General features: G+C 47.2%; 1 protein-coding gene across 7 annotated transcripts in view; it reads right to left on the reverse strand.

Moving 5' to 3' along the window:
* LOC128901979 (protein FAM219A-like) overlaps nucleotides 1–17615 on the reverse strand; it is a 72440-nt gene extending 54825 nt beyond the window's left edge. For 2 of the 7 annotated variants that reach the window (XM_054184205.1, XM_054184199.1), the window contains exons 1-2: nucleotides 17313–17615; nucleotides 167–266 (exon numbers count right to left, since the gene is read on the reverse strand). In XM_054184205.1, coding sequence (XP_054040180.1) covers nucleotides 167–266; nucleotides 17313–17372 — 160 coding nt within the window. In that variant the 5' untranslated portion in view covers nucleotides 17373–17615. Of the gene's footprint in view, nucleotides 1–166; nucleotides 267–6395; nucleotides 6523–13332; nucleotides 13519–17312 lie in introns of those variants that run through there. The other 5 variants (XM_054184204.1, XM_054184203.1, XM_054184202.1 and 2 more) reach the window with 5 other exon arrangements.
* Nucleotides 17616–19143: the final 1528 nt, after the last annotated feature.

A 19143-nucleotide genomic window follows, 5' to 3' on the forward strand; every position in this document is an offset into this window, starting at 1 on the left:
ATGTTTGTAGGTCAGTTCCCTGAGCAGCAGAATCACACTGAAACTGCTCTGTGAATTATCTGAGCTGAGCTAGCATGCTCAGCCACATGCATGGAGATCTGCATATGATCCCATGAGCATCTCGCCATATTTCAGACCTTTTCACTCTCCATCAGCAGAGACTCACCTAATTTCACTCGAAGTGGGGATGGCTTATAGTTCATGGCTACAGTCTCTCCCTCTCTCGTATCACAATCTCTGTCCGAAATAGATGCAGCTGTTGGATCCTGTTAAGAAAGAAAATGAAACAAAACAGAATGGTTTAGCTAGAAGTTATGCAGTCTCTTCTCTGTCTGTTAGGTGAGTCTATTCCCACCTGCATTCAGAGGGAACAGAGAACATGCTGGTGTTTTGAATGGCTGAAACCTAGGGGCAAAACACAGAACTTTGGAAGCAGGTTTAATATGCTAAAAGTACCTCTGGAAATACCAGATTTCAACATCTGACTTATACGATGGATGATACTGGGAATATAATATGGAGGGTGGGTCACCAGTTCAAATTCAATCTGGGCTGACAGTTGTCTGAAACCATTTCCATGTGATGACTCTTCGGGGTGTTGTATGAAACACATTTACAGTTACAGCTGAGTTCTAAGCAGACCAGTCAACCTCATGATTAAAACTAAAAAGCTCATGACGAGCTGCGTGAAAGTCCAGCTCAGAAGAAATTAGGACTGAATTTTCCTACTCATTCAATCTCTGTTCCATCTTGGAGAGGAACGAAGAAGTCTGTACTTCCCAATCTGGCCTATTTTGTGGATAACCGGAAAGATTTAACTTCAGTATCTATCAGTACAGCACCTTTCACTGTCACTGAAGTCCCCCTGAAAACCAAAGCTCCCCAAACACAGAGTCCACCCCATCACGCCTACTTGCAGACAAGCTAATCCAGGTAGTGTTGTACTCTATGGTACAGCACATCAAAGGATTCAGATAGACAAACTACCAATTCAGTCAGCTCCAGCACTGATGAAAATATTTGAAGTCCTTTCATGGCAAACTTCAAACCTGTTGGAACTGTCTCTATTTAGCACGATAGTGAAAATTAAAATTGGTTTTCAAACACATTCACTTCTTCCCACCTAGAAGCTAGAAACTAAATTGAACATGCATATATATACACACACGGGATGTTTAAGGTGGTAAGTGGCAGGCCACCACCCGGGTCCAGGCTTCCCAGATGAAAACCTTTTCTCTGACAGTCTGGGAAAAAGCAGGATACAGCCATTTTTAAAGAGCATGACTCCAAGAGCTGGATGCTTCCTAGTGATACTGAACACAACCAAGTCCTTGGAGCCCCAATCTGCTGGCTGCAGGAAGGCATGGGAGTAGACATGTTATAGTAAAGGACATGGTGCGATGTCCAGATACTGCCTCCTGTGCTGGTGCAGTCCAGCACTTGAACACGAGCTCCCACATGGAAGGAACCCACAGCCAGCACTTCACATGGCAGGGAAAGGGCCTGGTCATCTGGAATAACTCAGATTCAAACTATTAAAATTATACTTAAGCTCTTTAAATCAAAACCAGACCCTGCTTTTCTTGGAAGCTGATGTGCTGACAGTAGCTTCTCCTTGTGGGTAACCTGCCAGTGACATTAGACACCCATTTGTATGAACAGCGGGAGGGGAGAAGTGTTCTGAGGTGCCTATGAGGATCCGGACTCTGATCCTGGACCAGAGGACTCAACTAGAGCAACCTCAAAGCTGGGCCCTAGACCAAACAAATAGAAAAGGCTTCGTAGATCACCAGAGAAGAGAAAGATGGATTTTCAACGAGCGATTAATTCCATCCTGTCTTAGACACTCATCTTAAAAGGAAACAAGTCCATCCCTGGAGATGTGTCTTCCTTTCCCCCTACTGACTACAGAGGAAGCCTGGCAACTGGTGAAGACTGCACCCCTGCCCCTGACACTGGAGGTGGGGATGATGAAGGGCACACCATCAGAGTCCATAACAATGCCAGTCCACACCACTCCAAGGTTTGGAATGATGTTTTTTCTGCCTCAGCAGCACTGCACCTCTACAGCAGGCCCACAGGAGAACACATTACTGCCACACAACAGACTCGTGACTAGCACAGAGGGATCACAAAGCACCAGCAGAGTCTGGGCAACCACCACTGCATGCATGGGTCAGGTTCACTCCCTCCAAAGAGTAAAATGGAATCAAAAAGAAACTGAGCTGGGCCAGAGACAGCATCCCCAGTGCCAGCATGTATCTATCCCTGGCCCAGGAGCATCAAGGCACTGTCATATTTCCCATCCATCACTTCATATACGTTCTGCAGCAATGCACAGGACTCCATAGTAAAAGACTCCATCTGCAAGAAGACAGCATTCCCACAGCAGCTCAGCTGGAGCTGCCTCTTTGCACAAACACACTTTGCTTCTGTGCATACTGAATGGGTGCATTTCTTTCTCTATAGCTCATCCACCCAAAAAAACATTTACTTGACTAATTAGCCTTTTGCTTGTGAATGCCTATGAGCACACTGAGATTCACCACAGGCTTTCACTATTGGAATTCACTTGGCAATTTTGTCCTTTTTTACAAGCTTCCCTAGACTGATGCATTCAGCTCTGACCCCAACATCAAAGTCTCAGCTACACGGTGTGACCAGTGTGTGAATAGAATAGAATATTATATTTCAGTAGGAAGGGATGGGGCATTGACTACCTCTCTAGGAAGCCTGTTCCAGTGTTTGACCACCCTCTCGGTAAAGAAATGCTTCCTAATGTCCAGTCTAAACCTCCCCTGGTGCAGCTTTGAACCATTCCTACATGTCCTATTACTGGATACCAGGGAGAAGAGATCAGCACCTCCCTCTCCACTTCCCCTCCTCAGGAAGCTGCAGAGAGCAATGAGGTCACCCCTCAGACTCCTTTTCTCCAAGTTAGACAAGCCCAAAGTCCTTAGCCACTCCTCATAGGACATGCCTTCCAGCTCTTTCACCAGCTTTGTTGCCCTCCTCTGGATGCATTCAAGGACCTTCACATCCTACTTAAATTGTGGGGCCCAGAACTGCACACAGTACTCAAGGTGAGGCCACACCAACGCTGAATACAATGGGATAATCACCTCTTGACTGGCTGGTTATGCTGTGTTTGATGCACCCCAGGATGTGGTTTGCCCTCTTGGCTGCCAGGGCACACTGCTAACTCATATTGAGCCTGCTGTCAACCAGCACCTCCAGATCCCTTTCTGCAGGGCTGCTCTCCAACCACTCCTCTCCCAATTTATACTGGTGTCCAGTGTTACTCTATCCCAGGTGCAGAATCTGACATTTTGACTTGTTAAATTTCATCCCATTAATCATAGCCCAATGCTCCAATCTATCTAGATCCTTCTGCAAGGCCTCTTGTCCCTCAAGAGAGTCAACAGCACCTCCCAGTTTAGTATCGTCAACAAACTTGCTAATGGTGCGTTCAACTCCTGCATCCAGATCACTGATAAAAATATTGAACAGAACTGGCCCTAGAATTGAGCCCTGAGGAGCACCACTGGTGACTGGTTGCCAGCCAGATGTAGCCCCATTCACTACAACCCTTTGAGCTCTGCCCTTCAGCCAGTTCTTCGTCTAGTGCACTGTGAACCCACTCATCTCACATTTGGACAACTTGTCCAGAAGGATGTTGTGAGGGACAGTATCAAAAGCCTTACTAAAATCCAGAGAAACTACATCCACCGCCTTCCCTTCATCCACTGGGTGGGTGACCTTATCAGAGAAGGATATCAAATTAGTTAAACAGGACTTTCCCTTTGTGAACCCATGTTGACTGTGCCTGATGATTGCATTATTCTTTAAATGCTTTTCAGTAGTACTCAGTATAATCTTCTCCATAATTTTTCCAGGTACTGAGGTTAGACTAACCGGTCTGTAGTTCCCTGGGTCTTCCCTCATGCCCTTCTTGTAAATTGGAATAACCTTGGCTAGCTTCCAGTCAGCGGGGACCTCCACAGACTCCCAAGACCTTTGGTAGGTGATCGAGAGGGGTCCTGCCATAACATCCACTAGCTCCTTCAGTACTCTGGGATGAATCCCATCAGGCCCCATGGACTTGTGAACATTCAGCTGATACAGCCAGTCCTTTACAATTTTAGTGTCCACAAATGGAAAAATCACCGTTCCCACAGTCATGGTCCTCCAACTCAGGGGACCAGGGAGCCCAAGGTCTGTCAGTATTATTAAAGACTAAAGCAAAAGTCACATTGAATGCCTCTGCTTTTTCTTCATCCCTATTTGTCAGGTCCAATGTTTTCTTTAGACCTCCTCTTGCTATTAACATACTTAAAAAAGCCTTTCTTGTTATCTGAAACAACACTGGCCAGTTTCAACTCTAGTTGAGCTTTGGCCTTTCGTATCTTCTCCCTGCACATAGAAACCACAGCTCTGTAATCTTCCTACGAAGCCTGACCTCGCTTCCAGAGATCGTGCAATTTCTTTTTCCTCTTGAGCTCCAAGAGGTACTCTGGAACTTCCAGGGTACTCTGCTAAATTGCTCCCTGAATAGCTTAAAGTTTGCTCACCTGAAGTCCAGGGTAGCAACTCTGCTAACCTTTTTTTTCATTCTACTGAAAATTTTAAACTCAACCATTTCATGATTACTGTGGCTGAGACAGCCACCTACCATCACATCTCCCATGAGTCCTTCACAAACAACAAGTCTAGGAGGGCATCCTTCCTAGTTGTCTCACTGAGTACCTGTGACAAGAAGTAATCTCCTACTGTCCTGGTTTGAGGTAAAACAGAACCAATTTTCTGATTTGTAATTTTACTTTTTAGCTGGGCCTCTTCTAACTGACCAAAGTCTGAAATTAACAGCATATTGTTCAGACACTGTTCACTCTCAGAGTGATAAGACCTGATTATACCAAGGAATGGTACGCACAGAGGCTCTTGCTTAGACTTATTGCTATAACAACCAAGGTCAGCTCACTTCGCTGTTTTGCCCCATTAGAGGGTCAGAAGCAGAGAAGCGTAGAGGGGTCCCACCTGCAGGGAGGAGCAGATGGGACAGGTGACCCAAAACTGACCAACAGGGCATTCCATCCCATCTGCATCACACTCAGTATAAAAGCTGAGGGATCAAAGGGGTCTCTGGCTTGTTTTTTCTTTAATGGCCAACGTCTGAGGAGGACCCTGTCTGTTCGTCTGCCTTTGATCCTGATCTGAGCATTCCTGACTCTAGTTCCAGAATTCAGCTCCTGTCCATCGCTGACTCCAGTCTGGGACTTTCCCTGTGCCCGCTGGTGACGCAATCGCCATCCTGGGAGCTGGATACGGTTTTGTATATACTGTATGCTTCTTTCCTTTGATTTTTATTATTCTATTATTATTTACTATTTTCTTATTTGTTATTAATTTCATTAAAGTAGTTTAGTTCTTTTTCTAAACTCATAAATCTCCTTATCTCTTCCTCTCCTCTCTGAGGAGAGATGGGGGGGGAGGGCCATCTGTCATTCTGATCGGCCAATCCGGCCAAAACCACAACAGATTTATTGGCGCCCAATATGGGGCACGATTGTGGCCCAACTGTGGTACTACCAGAGTTCTGATAGATGGTCTGAATAGTTTGAATTCCAGTTTACTCAGAGATTGATACAGACAGCTCACATCATGTCGTTGCTAAACAGATTATTGTATCGTCTCTTTGTAGCGATTACTTTAAAGTTAATTGATATAACAACGCTTAGCTGGCCTTATGTGCTGTATTGCTTGCTTGCTCTTTCTGTCTGTATACGGTGGTTCAAACGTGCTATTTTGCTGCTGTTTCTAATTGTGATCCAGGCTGTGGTTGAATGTATAGCTTCTTTACCTTCATACCTTGGGCATTACGTAATGGATTCTGTTACTACTTACGCTAATTATACTTTGAATTTTACCATGGATATGTTTACTTCGCCCTTTACTTCCTATGTCAAATTGTCACCATCAGAGCCAGGAGAGGGATCTCCTTTGGGTACCGTGACTGACAGTTACATTCCTAAAATCATGTTTTTGGTGTCAATTTTCCTGCATGGGGTGCAGGGGTGATTTCTCTTTAAATCTTGGTGCAAGAGCAGGTGTTGTACGATATGCACTACTCGAACTCCTTCGGCACCGGTACAAGTTGCCCCGGTGACCAGAAGGAAAGAGAGGAGGTCAGTAAGTTCCTCTGTCCCTTGTGACAAAGACCAAGTAAGGCCAGATAGCAGGGGGGAGGACTCTTCTGATGAAGATCAAGGAAAGAGTTCTTCTAAAGACGATAGGGGAGAGGCTCCTGCGTCAGCCCAGGAGGAGGAATCAGATACAGAGGTAATCATCAAATCCTTCTCTATGAAGGATCTGCGAAATATGAGAAAGGATTTTACCCGTAATGATGGTGAGACACTTGTCTCCTGGTTGCTCCAATGCTGGGATAATGGGGCTGATAGCATGGAGTTAGCTGGTAGCGAAGCTAGGCAGTTGGGAAACCTGGCCAGAGAGGGCGGTATAGATAAAGCTCTTGGGAAAAAGTCACAGACTCTCAGTCTCTGGAGGCGACTCATATCAGCCGTAAAAGGCAGATATCCTTTTAAGGATGATATTGAATGCCACCCGATTAAATGGACCAGCATAGAGAAAGGTATTAAGTACCCGAGAGAAATGGCTGTGAAAGAGGTGATTTATGGTGCCTGGGAAGTGAATGTAGATCCTGATGAAATGCCATGCAGACGACCTATGTTGCAGAAATTTGTACAGAGTGCACCACCAATGTATTCCCATACCTTGTCAATGCTGATCTGGGGAGGATGTGATGATGGTTCACTAACTGTAAATGAAGTGGCTAACAGAATGCGACAGTATGAAGACAGTCTCTCTCGTTTAAGAATTGGCCATTCTGCTTGGCCAATCCGGCCAAAACCACAACACCTACAGACTTCAAGAATTTCCAAGACCTGCTCATCGCAGCAGTATGATATTCCCAGTTGATGTCTGGGAAATTGAAATCTCCCATAAGGACTAGGGCTACCAATCCAGAGATTTCTCCTAATTGCCTATAGAATAACTCATCAGTGCTTACATCCTGGCTGGGCGATCAATAGTAGACACCCACTATGACATCTGCTTTGTTTTCCATCCCCCTAATCCTCACCCAGAGGCTCTCAACCACATCATCCCTGACTGTAAGGGCTATACAGTCACACCTCTCCCTTACATACAATGCAACTCCTCCACCTCTAGATACCACTTCTAAGGTCCTTCAGCCTCTAAATACCACTACAATATAAACATGAAATATCTATAAACATAAAACTTAAAAAAAAAAACACACTTTAAAAAAAACAAACTTAAAAACACCACTGAGAACCAAGATGTGCATAGTCTGTCTATCTATGTGTATTGGGTTTGCGTGGCAAGGCTTTGGTAGCAGGGGGGCTACAGGGCTGGCTTCTGTGAGAAGCTGCTAGAAGCTTCCACTATGTCCGATAGAGTCAATGCCAGCCAGCTCCAAGACAGACCCACCACTGGCCAAGGCTGAGCCAATCAGCGATGGTGGTAGCACTTCTGGGATAACAGAAGGGGGGGGGGGGGGAACAAACACACCTGCATGGCAGCAGCCAGAAGAGAGGAGTGAGAATATGTGAGAAAAATAACTCTGCAGACACCAAGGTCAATGATGAAGGAGGGGGAGGAGGTCCTCCAGGTGCCAGAGCAGAGATTCCCCTGCAGCCTGTGGTGAAGACCATGGTAAGGCAGGTTATCCCCCTGCAGCCCATGGAGGTTAACGGTGGAGCAGATTTCTACCTGCAGCCCATGGAGGACCCCACACCAGAGCAGGTGGATGCCCCGAAGGAGTCTGTGACCCTGTGGACAGCCCATGCTGGAGCAGACTCCTTGCAGGACCTGAGACAGAGGAGCCCACGCTGGAGCAGTCTATTCCTGAACGATTGCACCCCATGGAAAGGGTCCACACTGGAGCAGTTCATGAAGAACTGCAGCCTGTGGGGAGAACTTATGTTGGAGAAGTTCATGGAGGACTGTCTCCGATGGGAGGGACCCCACACTGGAGCAGGGGAAGAGTGCGAGGAGTCCTCCCACTGAGAAGGGAGGAGCAGCAGAGACAACATATGATGAACGGACCACAAACCCCATTACCCATCCCCCTGCACTGCTTGGGGGGAGGAAGTAGAGAAATCGGGAATGAAGTTGAGCCCAGGAAGAGGAGGGGGGGTAAGGTGTTTTAAGATTTAGTTTTTGTTTCTCATTACCCTACTCTGATTGGATTGGTAATAAATTAATTTTTCCCAAGTCGAGTCTGTTTTGCCTGACGGTAATTGCTAAATGATCTCTCCCTGTCCTTATCTTGACCCATGAGCTTTTCATTATATTTTCTCTCCCCTGTCCAACTGAAGAGGGGGAGTGATACAGTGTCTTTGGTGAGCACCTGGCATTCAGCCAGGGTCAACCCACCACACACTGACACTTACAGTTCTAATATTTCAGCCGCTACAGTTACTACTGGAAAAGAAACATCTAGTAGCCCATGAAAGTTTGGTGCAGTACCAAAGCCAGCATCTAGTATCTGAGACTGAGTAAAAACTGGACTGATGCTCAGTGTCTCAAGTAAGAACTAATCACAGGAATCTCCTTCTTATAAGGAGTAGTTACTGGGCTTCAACAACCCTAAATAACATGTAAGATTAATTTTCTCTCCACTAGCAGCTGTAAGAATCTCAACCATTCCTTCATACCAATCTGGTAATAACACAGATTTCAAGGAAAGATGCTGCTCATCCCATAAATCTACCAAAGTTTGGAACAAAACCAAAGGATACAGGTTTCTCCTTTACCTCTTATTTCTCAATTTGACTTCAGGGGCAGGAGTGGAGGAAACCATACAACAGCTAGTGGGAGAATTGTATCAACACTGGAGAGGCAAGGCCTCTATACAAAAAGGGATAAAACAAAAGGGTTCTTTGGAATAAAAATGATACCAAAGCTAAAACAGCTGGTCAAAACACTGACACATCATGGCTTGCAACAGCAGAGCAAGATAGTCCTGACCTTTCACAAACATAACTGTACAGCTAATAGGAAGTCCCCTGCAACAAGTATCTAAGAGACTGGCACAATATGTTACCTTGCATGTGCACAATATCTTTCCCACAGAGTTGACCAAGTTTGATTTGAGACTTCTTAAAGCCTGTTTTTAAGGCTGAAAACAGGACTTAGGACTTCAACGTTTGTACTTGGCATATAGACACACACAAGTCTATGGGGCTGGATGGGATACACCCAAGGGTACTGAGGGAGCTGGTGGAAGTGCTCACCGAGCCACTTTCCATCATTTACCAGCAGTCCTGGCTAACTGGGGAGGCCCCGGTTAACTGGAGGTTAGCAAATGTGATGCCCATCCACAAGAAGGGCTGGAAGGAGGATCTGGGGAACTACAGGCCTGTCACTCTGACCTCTGTGCCCAAGAAGGTTATGGAGCAGATCATCCTGAGTGCCATTATGTGGCACATGCAGGACAACCAGGTGATGAGGCACAGTCAACATGGGTTTATAAAAGGCAGGTCCTGCTTGACAAACCTGATCTCATTCTATGATAAGTTAACCCGCTTAGTAGATGAGGGAAAGGCTGTGGATGTTGTGTACCCGGACTTTCGTAAGGCCTTCAACACCCTTTCCCACAGCATTCTCCTGGAGAAAATGTCTGTTCATGGCTTGGACAGGCATACGCTTCGCTGGGCAAAAAACTGGCTGGATGGCCAGGCCCAAAGAGTGGTGGTGAATGGAGTTAAATCCAGTTGGCAGCTGGTCACAAGTGGTGTTCCCCAGGGCTTGGAATTGGGGCCAGTCCTGTTTAATATCTTTATCAACGACCTGGACAAGGGGATCGAGTGCACCCTCAGTAAGTTTGCAGCCGACACCAAGTTGGGCAGGAGCATCGATCTGCTTGAGGGTAGGATGGCTCTACAGAGGGATCTGGACAGGCTGGATCGATGGGCCAAGGCCAACGGTACATGATTCAGCAAGGCCAAGTGCCGGGTCCTGCACTTGGGTCACAACAACCCCATGCAACGCTACAGGCTTGGGGAAGAGTGGCTGGAAAGCTGCCCGGCAGAAAAGGACCTGGGGGTCCTGTGGCTGAATATGAGCCAGCAATGTGCCCAGGTGGCCAAGAAGGCCAACAGCATCCTTGCCCATATCAGAAATAGTGTGGCCAGCAGGACTAGGGAAGTGGTTGTCCCCCTGTACTCAGCACTGGTGAGGCCCCACCTTGAGTACTGTGTTCAGTTTTGGGCCCCTCACTACAAGAAAGACATTGAGGTGCTGGAGCATGTCCAGAGAAGGGCCTAGAGAACAAGACTTATGAGGAGCAGCTGAGGGAACTGGGGTTGTTTAGTCTAGAGACTCTCTTATCTCTCTACAACTACCTGAAAGGAGATTGTTGCCAGGTGGGTGTCAGTCTCTTTTCCTAAGTGATAGGATGAGAGGAAACAGCCTCAAGTTGCACCAGGGGAGGTTTAGATTGGATATTAAGAAAAATTTCTTCACTGAAAGGTTTGTTGAGCATTGGAACAGGCTGCCCAGGGAACTGGTTGAGTCACCATCTCCAGAGGTATTTAAGAGACATGTACACATGGTGCTTAAGGACATGGTTTAATGGTGGACTTGGTAGCATTAAGTTAATGGTTGGACTCTATTTTAAGGGTCTTTTCCAACCTAAATGATTCTATTCTATGAAAGGGACAATTCCTGCCAGTCAAGCCTCAGTATGGATTTTTCATAACACATTTTCAAGAAGAGTTGGACTTCCTGTAACTCCTTTACCATACCCATTACCCTTTATACTAGCATAGTGATTTAGATTCCAGTTTTGATCAAACTTTTGACACACACAGATTCACAGAAATTGAATCACTAGCTATAAGTTTCTCCCAGGCTTTTCAACTGCCAACAACCTAAAGTGAAGTGCAGCTTTTACATGCTCATGGGCTAGGTGACCTCCACCTTCAAAGCCTGTGAACATGCTGTTCCTACAACTATTTTAAGGACTGCTATTCACAAATTTTTTTTGTATATAAAGGGAAAATAAGATTACAGAGATCTAGACAGACCCACAGATCCAGAAGAGGTTGGTAGGGGTAAAGAGGAACAGTTTAGTCTTTCCCTGGACTACAACACAATTTTGCTGCAAGATTCTTTGAAGTTTAAGAATCCTAAACTTAGAAAGAAAGTTTTTCCTGCTGTTTCCATATCACATGGATTCTGTGAAACCCATTACACATTCCCATTCCCATCCTGTTCACGTACCCCCCCAAGCTTGTCTCAAGAAATATACTCAGCTTTCTCATATTCCATATGTATTCCACAGCCAGCTGCCACAAACAAGGTTCAAGTATTGTGCATTCCCTTGTGCTTTCAAAATAAATCCACATTTGCAACCATTAAGGCTCAGTGCTACAACTAAAAAGACACTACAGCATTTCCAAGACCCAGGCTTTACTTATGCAAAATCAATTTTGCCACTGGAACAAAGCTGTCCCACAGATAATACTGGAAGTGTTGTTGCAGAGGGGAAGCTATCCTGACAGAGCTGATCCCTATACAGACACAGGAGCACTGTACGTTTCTCTGTACACCCAAGACCCCTACTCCAAACAAGCCAAGCCAGCAGGGGTGAACCTTCACTACTTTTGTACCATCTGTGTGATCACCAGCAGAGACCCCTTTCCATGCCCCAACTGACACAGCAGTACCTGTAGAAGCCCTTTGACTCTGTGGTGCTCGACTGGAGGGTCTGCTCTTGCCATCAGAGAACGTATTTTACATTAGCATCACATGCATGTGGATGGGACAAAAATCATGCTTTCATACAGAGGGGCGTATTGTTTTTAGAAGCACCAGTCACAAGATCCAGACAGACAAAAGCTTTACAATGCCATTTGTCCTGGTTCAGGGTGGAACAGAGCCCACTTTCTGTTCAGGGAGAGAGGCTCTTGCTCACACTTGTTGCTGTGGCAACCAGGGTCAGCTGACCTGGTTGTTTACCCCATGGAGGGGTTGCACCTGTGGAGAGGAGCAGACAGGTCAGGTGACCCAAACCTGACCAATTCCATCCCACCTGCCATGCTCAGTATAAAAGCTGAGGGATCAAAGGATCAGATTTTTCTTCTTCAAGAATGATCAATGACTGATGTCTGAGGAGGACCCTGTCTGTTCATCTGCCTTTGATCCTGACCCATGCGTTCCTGAAGCTAGATCTGGAATCCAGTTCCCATCCGTCGCTGAGTCCAGTCTGGAACTTCCCCAGTGCCTGCCAGTGGCATCTTCCTGGGAACTTGAAACAATATATATACACACAAAACCATATCTATTTCATTATTTCCTTTTTATTTTATTATTAATACTTCATTGAAGTAGTTTAGTTTTTCTAAACTCATAAATCTCTAACTTTCTCCTTCCTCTCCTTGAAGCAAGAGGTGGGGGAGAGCATCTGTTGTCTTGTCATTGGTCAGTCCAGCCCAATCCATGACAGGTCAAGAACACTCCTATTTGTTTTTTCTTCTCAATTAAGAATATGCACCCTGTGCAATGCAGACACCTCTCCCTTTCTCTCCTGTTTCTCAGGTCAGTCTGCTCAGACAGCTCCTTGAATGTTCAGGTTCTGCAGACTTCAAAAATTTGTCTTTTGCCACATTTCAAGCTACTTGCAACAACCGACCACAAAACAAGTTTCAGATTAAAAGTTAAGCCCCACAATCGAGTCACTACCAATGAGGATAAACCCTTTCTTCACTCAAGAAGAGATTTCCAGACATACTGACAGAACAACTACATATAAGACTTTGTGCAAAGAAGTGGAGAAGAAACAGCGTGCTTGCAGGGACAGTGCCAGCCAGAACATGCTCCTGTGTCCTGACAAGTCATCCTCTAGCAACAGCAGCTGCATCCCTCACCACAGCCATTCAGGAGCCTGTGCTGGAATCACTGCTGGAGTTTCTCCCTGGCCTGGGGGGGATAATAAAAATGCTCCTGTACCTCTGCACCTAAGGCCTGATACAGGGTAGGGGAGGGACAAGACAACCCCAATGACAGAACTGAGGTATTGTTATGTCCCGGTCTGACTACATTGGGCCCAGGAGAGGTTCGCAATGATTCCAAGTGTGAGATTAAGACACAAACAAGGTCAGATGCCGCTCACTGCAGGTTTATTGTTATTCCCCAGCAATAGTCACTGAGATGAGCGATAGAGTAAAGGCAGAAAGGAAAAGCAGTATTACAGAGCACAGCAAGAGTATAGCCACCACCACAGGCCTGAAAGCATCCCGACGGTCCTCTGGAGTTCAGCAGCATCCCATTGATCCATGGTTCTCAAGTTGTAAAGGTGGTGGGGGTCCCAGTTCCAATTGTGGTGGGTCAACCGCACCAGTTATAGTCCAGGTCAGTCTGTAGCTTAACCAATCAGGGTGACAGTGGCCTTTGCCCAGCTAATCGTCATTTGACGCGGTCACCATATGAGCTCTTCCTGCCCACTGTTGCCCAGGCAAGCCCTGGGGAAGATGGGGGGGGGGGGGTGTCTGGCCACTCTGATAACCAAAGGCCTACACCCTTTTCAGCTGGTGACAGTCTTGGATGGTGACTGATAAGCAAAAGAATGGTCTGCAGAAAGTGCTAGATAGACACAAGCAAGCTTCTTATCGGCCCACAAGCCTGCCACCAATTTGCAGAAGCTTAAGCAAGCTTTGAGACAATTATTTTGAGGTTCCAGTCTCTCACAGGTATGCAGGGAGGTCATTTTTAGGCTACTGCTATAAACGACACAGCAGCGCATCAAAACAGGCTGTATAACTAAAAGCAGCACTATCTGCATTAGTTCAATTTCAGAACCCACAGTACTGACACTTGTAATGTCTCATGCATTGTAGGCATTTACAAAACATATAGCTGTGTAACCCATGGGCTACAATACAATGAATATACATAGGGATGACATTTTCATTTTAGAAGCTTTTTTCCTTCTAGAATCATAGAATGTGTTGGGTTGGAAGGGACCTTTAAAGGCCATCTAGTCCAACCCCCCTGCAGTCAGCAGGGTCATCTTTAACTAGATCAGATTGCTCAGAGCCTCATCAAGTCTAACCTTGAATGTCTCCAGGGATGGGGCCTCCACCACCTCTCTGGGCAACCTGTTCCAGTGCCTCACCACCCTCAGTGTAAAGAACTTCTTCCTAATGTCTGATCTAAACCTGCCCTGCTCTAGTTTAAACCCATTGCCCCTCGTCCTATCCCGACATGCCCTTGCAAACAGCCCCTCCCCATCTCTCCTGTAGGCCCCCTTCAGGGACTGGAAGGCTGCTATAAGGTCTCCCCGGAGCCTTCTCTTCCCCAGGCTGAACAACCCCAACTCTCAGCCTGTCCTCATAGGAGAGGGGCTCCAGCCCTCTGATCATCTTCCTGGCCCTCCTCTGGACCTGTTCCAACAGGTCCATGTCCTTCTTATGCTGAGGGCTCCAAAGCTGGACATAGTATTCCAGGTGGGGTCTCACAAGAGCAGAGTAGAGGGGGAGAATCACCTCCCTCAATCTGCTGGCCACGCTTCTTTAGATGCGACCCAAGATGCAATTGGCCTTCTAGAAAGAAGAGTTGTGTTTCTACACTAGAGACCTAATTTTATATTAACATACTCTTTCTAAGCCCTACAGGTATAACCTTTCTTTTTGCTTCTTAGTTACTCTTGCTTTTCTGTTTTCAGGTTTTTCCCTATTTTAAGAATGCATCAGACAAAACCAAAAAAATCTTAACACATAGCGCAACTTCCCTAGGATGAGACAGTCAATATTTTCCAAAAATAAAGAATGCAGATTTTATAAGCATGCTGAATGCTCATACTGTCCACTGACTAAAAAGATAGTTCATTTTTTTTTTAAAAACTATGCATCCAGTAGATAGTCTAGTTTTCTGTTTTTTCTTTTCTAATGTTCAAAAGAAAGCTGTACAGAAATGCATCTTCAAAGTTTCTGGAAATTTTACACCTCCAGGACCAGCATAGATTTGACATCTCAGCTAGAAAGCCAACGACCTCACTATAGGATGTGGCTAAGCAAAATCCTTAGGTTGGCTGTAGTCATCACAACTGGAGCTACCAGCCTGAGGTCCCACAGCCTGGCAAATGCATCTGCAAGGAACCAGCCTGGCCACAATGCTTCAGAACAAGATATAAGAACCATCAACCCAATTTCTCTAGAAAGAGCTCCCATTTTTCACATGGGCAGAGAATTGGGAAACTAAAATACTGTGTTACACCTGCCACTTTCAGAAAGCAAACCAAAGTCTCAGGAGTTTGTGGCAAAGGCTTCAGACTACTTTCCAAGAATCACTTCCCTTCAGCATTTAATAGCCATACCTGTCTCTTAATTTTGAACATTAGCAGATCAGCAGGCCTGTTTGTCTGATGGTTTCTAGGTAGATCTCTGGCAGTTATCCTAGAGTTCAGCATGAAGACATCAAAAGCTAAGATGATACTTTATCTACGCAGATAAACAGGACATTCAAAAGCGTGCATGCTGGTAAAGAACACAAAGTTTTTAAGGATGTCGAGAAAAGCCCAGCTTCACAAACCTCACTTAAGGACCCTTCTCAGACTGCCAGGTACTGGCCAGACTCAGAAGGAACAGTGCTCTCCTAGGACACCCTCCAGTCTAAACAGGATGAAAGAATAATTTCTTATAGCGTATGCATTTCAAATCAGGCAAGGGACCTCTTCTCTTCTCTATTTGTTTCAAAACAGTCTTTGATAGCTTTAATGGCAGTTCACAACAGCTCTCAAGTTACACCTGGAAAACAAACTTCTACATCAGCCCTTTGGATATGAAAAACACTGCCAGACTCCTTTGGCCTTCAACATCAGATGACCCATCTGTCCCCAAGACCACCATGCAGAACTGAAAGCTTTTACACTGGGGGGGGGAGAGTCCCAAGATGCTAAGGCTATTCTGTACTTGGAAGTGTGCGATGGATGGGGGAGGGAAGGGACAAATGGTAATTGTAATAGAACAAAGCAGCAGTATTGGGCAGAATTGTGTTACCCAAGCAAACTACTATGGTAAACCCCAGCTGGCTTCTGAACTGCAAGGACTCCTGCAAGCTGACATGGCTGCCAGGCAACGGTCCTTCCTTCATAAGTGTCATTTCAGAAGCTACCAAAAGCCCAGGACCACTCTAACTGCCCATTTATGCAGCCACAAAGTCCCAAAAGTCTGTATACTTCCTTCTCTAGCAAAATTCCCCATAGTCCCATGTAGCAGTGTAACCATTATGCCAACTTCTTCAGAGCTCATTAATTGAGTATAATTGCATCTATAAAGTGAAAAAATCATCCTGAAATGAAAAACACACGCCCTGACATGGGAAAAAAAAAAACAAACAACAAAACCAAACACAAAACACAATCCCTCACAGATTACTTTCTTACATAAAGAATTTTATGTGAGCAAAACTGTAATTTGACAGAGATGTTTCTTTGCAAAACACCTAAATTTTTCACACAACGAGTATTTAATAGCAGTTTTGCACCAAGAGCAATGGCTATAAAATCAGTCACAGAGAGCATCCTACAGCTTCATACAACTCACGCCAGACACATGTATTTGACACCAATCCCGTGCAGATATCCCGTCCCTGGGGAGACCTCTCAGACCAGACTGCGCACAAACACTGCCTAATTCTTTCCCCAGATCTCACGTATACTCTAAGCGTCAACTAAAACCCCACCAGTCCTCTGCACCTCCAGATCAGATGCTCTATCTGCCCGTCCTTCCCTGAATGAGCTCCTCAGTCTTACCGCTGCTTCCCATCCCCCCAGAGCACTCCCCTCCCCGGCGCTGGAGCCCACCGGCCGAGGCAGCAGGAAATATCCGCCCCATGCGCCGGCCAGGCCGGGGCGCTCCAGGACGCCGCTGCGTTTGGAGAGGCAATGTTTAAACCTAGACAGTAGCAGAATCGCTGCCGCCCGCCTGCCCCCGCCCACCCCGCGGGTGGCTTCTGCCGTTATTACTGGCAGCACCCAGTGAGATGCCGGGGGAGGAAAAGAGCAGGAGGGAAGATCCGGGCAGACAGCCGTGACCACGGGCGCCCCAAGATGACACAGCAGCCACCACTGAGCACGGTAGTTAGATAACGATCGCGACACGCGGATCCCACCTCAGCGCTGCTGCCCCCACAGCACCAACATCCCCTCCCAGCCCCCTGGCGAGGCGGCGGCTCCCAGGGACAGCGCAGCCCCACCCGCCCCTCACCAGCGGCTGCATCTCGGCACGAACGGCGGGCACCTGGAACCGGTCTATCTCCTCCATCATGATGGCGGAGGCGAGGTGAGAAAAAAGAGCAAACGCAGAGAGACTCCTCAAACGCCGAAAGACAACACCCACCACAGGTTCTGCCTCATCGTCGCTGCCGAAGTGACTCAGCTGCGCCGCTTCCGGGCCTGGCTGCCACCGCCCCGCCCTATATTTGCATATTCATGAAGAGGGTGGGGTCTCTGGGAACAATTCTCTGGCTCGGTTGCCCGCGGTTCTTGCTCCACTGCGCCGGGACGTAGCATTCCCTCCCTCTGAAGGGGAGGCACACCCAACGGCGCACACCCGCTTCCCGAAAGTAGCTGATTCTATACTCTTCTGGTTCCCGTATATGTGTCAATCCTGGTATATTCTGTGTCTGAGCGACGTGTTGCTAGGGGGTCGGTCTTGTCCCGCCTCCTGGTGGTCGTGGGGCTGAAGGCTCCTCATCTTTATCAGTGTCCTTGGGGAGACTCTTTTCAGCTTGTCTCACAACTTAGCTCTTCCCTTTGAAGTGTTAAAACACACCAGATGCCTGTGATTTAGGCCTTGAGGTGTCAAAGTGCCCCAGGCAGCACACCGGATGCCTGTGATTTAGGCCTTGAGGTGTCAAAGTGCACCAGATAGCACACTGGATGCCTGCGATTTAAGTATGTGAAGAGTCGAAACAGTGTAAGTTTTCACCAGCCTTTAAGAAAGCCTGATTTGATTAACAAACATGATTCTATTTATTACAGGTGGGCAACAGGTACCGGGAGTTAAGGGTCTGTCCCGAGCGGGCATCGTAGCAGGGCGGCGCCGCGCTCTCTTGTGATAGCGCAGCGGTAACGTCACTACCGGCGCCGTGACGTCACCCCCTGGATAGCGTCACTGCAGTGCCTAGTGCTGCGGGGGGATAGAGGCTCACATGAGGGAGCGTCGCTCTGTGGCCCCGCTCTGGCTCTGCTGCCCTCAGCTCCTGCTCTGAGTGGGCGCCACAGTGTCACTGGTGTGACACCAGGCCCACAATGACATCACCATTCCCAGCACCACCACACGTTATATTACCAAGTATAGCCCAAGCTCATTTCCCTCTAGGGTGCCCCACGGAGCTGTAACCCTGTAGGGCTGGGTGGGACTCAGGGACTCAGCACAGCACCTTCTTGGCACTGCTTGCTGCGTGGTTACGACACACTCAGTCATGAGTGGTGTTCCCCAGGGCTCAGTATTGGGGCCAGTTCTCTTTAATATCTTTATCAACGACCTGGATGAGGGGATCGAGTGCACCCTCAGTAAGTTTGCAGCCGACACCAAGTTAGGTGGGAGCGTTGATCTGCTTGAGGGTAGAAAGGATTTGCAGAGGGATCTGGACAGGCTGGATCCATGGTCCGAGGCCAATGGTCTGAGGTTCAACAAGGCCAAGTGCCAGGTCCTGCACTTGGTTCTCAACAACCCCACTGCAGCACTGAAGGCTTGTGGAAGAGTGGCTGGAAAGCTGCCTGGCAGAAAAGGACCTGGGGGTGTTGGTGGACTGCCAGCTGAATATGAGCCAGCAGTGTGCCCAGGTGGCCAAGGCGGCCAACAGCATCCTGGTCTGTATCAGGAACAGTGTGGTGAGTAGGATGAGGGAAGTGATGGTCCCCCTGTACTTGACACTGGTGAGGCCCCACCTTGAGTACTGTGTTCAGTTTTGGGCCTCTCACTACAGGAAAGACATTGAGGTGCTGGACTGTGTCCAGAGAAGGGCAACGAAGCTGGTGAGGGGTCTGGAGAACAAGTCTTATGAGGAGCGGCTGAGGGAACTGGGGTTGTT

Source organism: Rissa tridactyla, chromosome W, assembly GCF_028500815.1.
Source record: "Rissa tridactyla isolate bRisTri1 chromosome W, bRisTri1.patW.cur.20221130, whole genome shotgun sequence".
Classification (NCBI taxonomy): Eukaryota; Metazoa; Chordata; class Aves; order Charadriiformes; family Laridae; genus Rissa; species Rissa tridactyla.